This window comes from Microchirus variegatus, assembly GCF_963457635.1.
Source record: "Microchirus variegatus genome assembly, chromosome: 14".
Classification (NCBI taxonomy): domain Eukaryota; kingdom Metazoa; phylum Chordata; class Actinopteri; order Pleuronectiformes; family Soleidae; genus Microchirus; species Microchirus variegatus.
This window is the reverse complement of record NC_139815.1, coordinates 820,686-822,500: the sequence shown is the minus strand read 5'-3', so window position 1 is coordinate 822,500 and position 1,815 is coordinate 820,686. Positions and strand designations below refer to the sequence as shown.

The following is a 1,815-nucleotide window of genomic DNA, read 5'->3' as shown; positions in this document are numbered from 1 at the left end:
TCACAGCACACAGGAGTTGTTGATCCACTGCTGCCTCCATCACTAAGTTCAAATGTCTTTTTTTGTCACTTCAGTTTTTGAAATCCTTTATTTGATTGACCTCAGTGACACAGGAGCTGTGTCTAATGGACAAGGTTGCATCCTCCTGTCTACTGTGTGCTTGAAGGAGACGGAAGTCAGACGCTGTTCGACATCTCATAGAAATGTTTATGTTAATGTCACTTGTTTTTATTAGGATTTTTTTTTTGGACAAAATGTTCTGTTCGACCCACAAATCACCAGCTGCTCACTTCAAAAACCTGAACTATCCCTTTGAAACAGTTAAACAGTTTATACATACATATATATAAATATATATATGTATGTATATATATATATATATATATACAGTATATATATATATACAGTGGAGGTGCCAGAAGTTGGTCGATACCATGTACCACACATGTGCAGCAGTTATCAGAAACCATGCAACTTAATATTATTTTATGATTCTCAGGAAAGTTGAATCTTCAAGCATTTCTTAGTTTATACAGTACATTTTTAAGTTTGTAAAGAAAGATGTCAACACTGCTATATGTCCCTTTCAGTAAATGATTCAGTTTCACAGAATCAGCAGCATGCACGTCGTGCCTGTTGGTTTCCTATACCTTTACTAAACCTTCTAGAAACTTATTTGCAGTGTAGGAGTTGAAATTTGATGTGGCTGCTATTATTTTGACTGTGTATATATATAATTCTTTCATGTTTTTTTAGCTTGTTTTTTTTAACCGTTTCGAGTTCCCAGGGACATTAAAATGAATATTCAATATTTATTTACAGCAGTTTTTGGTAAGGTGACATTTTTTGATGCTAGGAACACATTTAAAGGAACTCTTGAGGTTTACATTTAAGTCTCTGAATGTGAACTGTTGATATAAAATCGATATTTTAAACGTGTGTGTGTGTCATGTTCCAGGACGGCTGGGTGGGATTCAAGGCAGTGCTCCTGAAAAAACGACTGACAGCCGCTGACTTCTTTAACGGATACCTTCATCAGCAGAGGCAGCAGCAGCAGCAGAGTCAACCACAGGAAGCAGCTGATGGACTGTTTGTCAGCAGGAGAATTGAAGCTAAAGTCAATCACATGAGAGGAAACTTGGCATCGTGACTGATGGAGTCCACTGTATCTCAGTAGTAACTGTCTGTTTTAAGACATCTGCTCCTGCAGTACGTTTACTGCCTCACCTGTTTTTTATTTTTGTTCTTTTTGTGTCAGGGAAACAAAGACTGAACATCAGGCCTTTCTTTGAAGAATCACAAATGCAGTCATAACAATCCATGAAATTGAAAACATTATACTTCACTTCACACAAGCCTATATCTATAAATGTCGTCGCCAATAAATCATTGCATCTCATGTTTTACTGTATTTAAATTGCAAACTTGCAATAAAATAATATTGTGTGCACTGACTTATGTCAAGAACAAGGATTTCTTTGTTTTCCATATGGAAACGAACAAAACTGTAATTATGTTTTTGTAATGTAACATTAGGGTTGTGTAAATTTAAAAAAAATATATATATTTTTCTTCTTATCCTATTTAAACTGAAATACATATAATTTTGTCCACTTTAACAAAAGACTCCTAAACCTGTCTTGTGTGGAGGCATCCTTAAACCCAACACACAACTCCTGTGTGCTGTGAATTTAAAATCACTGATTTCCTCTCTGGACTTTGTCTGGTTTTGTCAAAGGCGACTTTTAAAAGTTACAGTCCTCAAAAAGTGTGAACGAAGTATGTAAGTAGTATAAGTATAAAGTTACTAAAGTT

General features: G+C 35.2%; 1 protein-coding gene across 1 annotated transcript in view; it reads left to right on the top strand.

Annotated features, from left to right (window-relative positions):
• The window catches only part of mtfmt (mitochondrial methionyl-tRNA formyltransferase), a 12,699-nt gene extending 11,171 nt beyond the window's left edge, over nt 1-1,528 (top strand). The window contains exon 9 of the mRNA XM_083900693.1: nt 959-1,528. Coding sequence (XP_083756819.1) covers nt 959-1,150 — 192 coding nt within the window. The 3' untranslated portion in view covers nt 1,151-1,528. The remainder of the gene's footprint in view (nt 1-958) is intronic.
• Nucleotides 1,529-1,815: the final 287 nt, after the last annotated feature.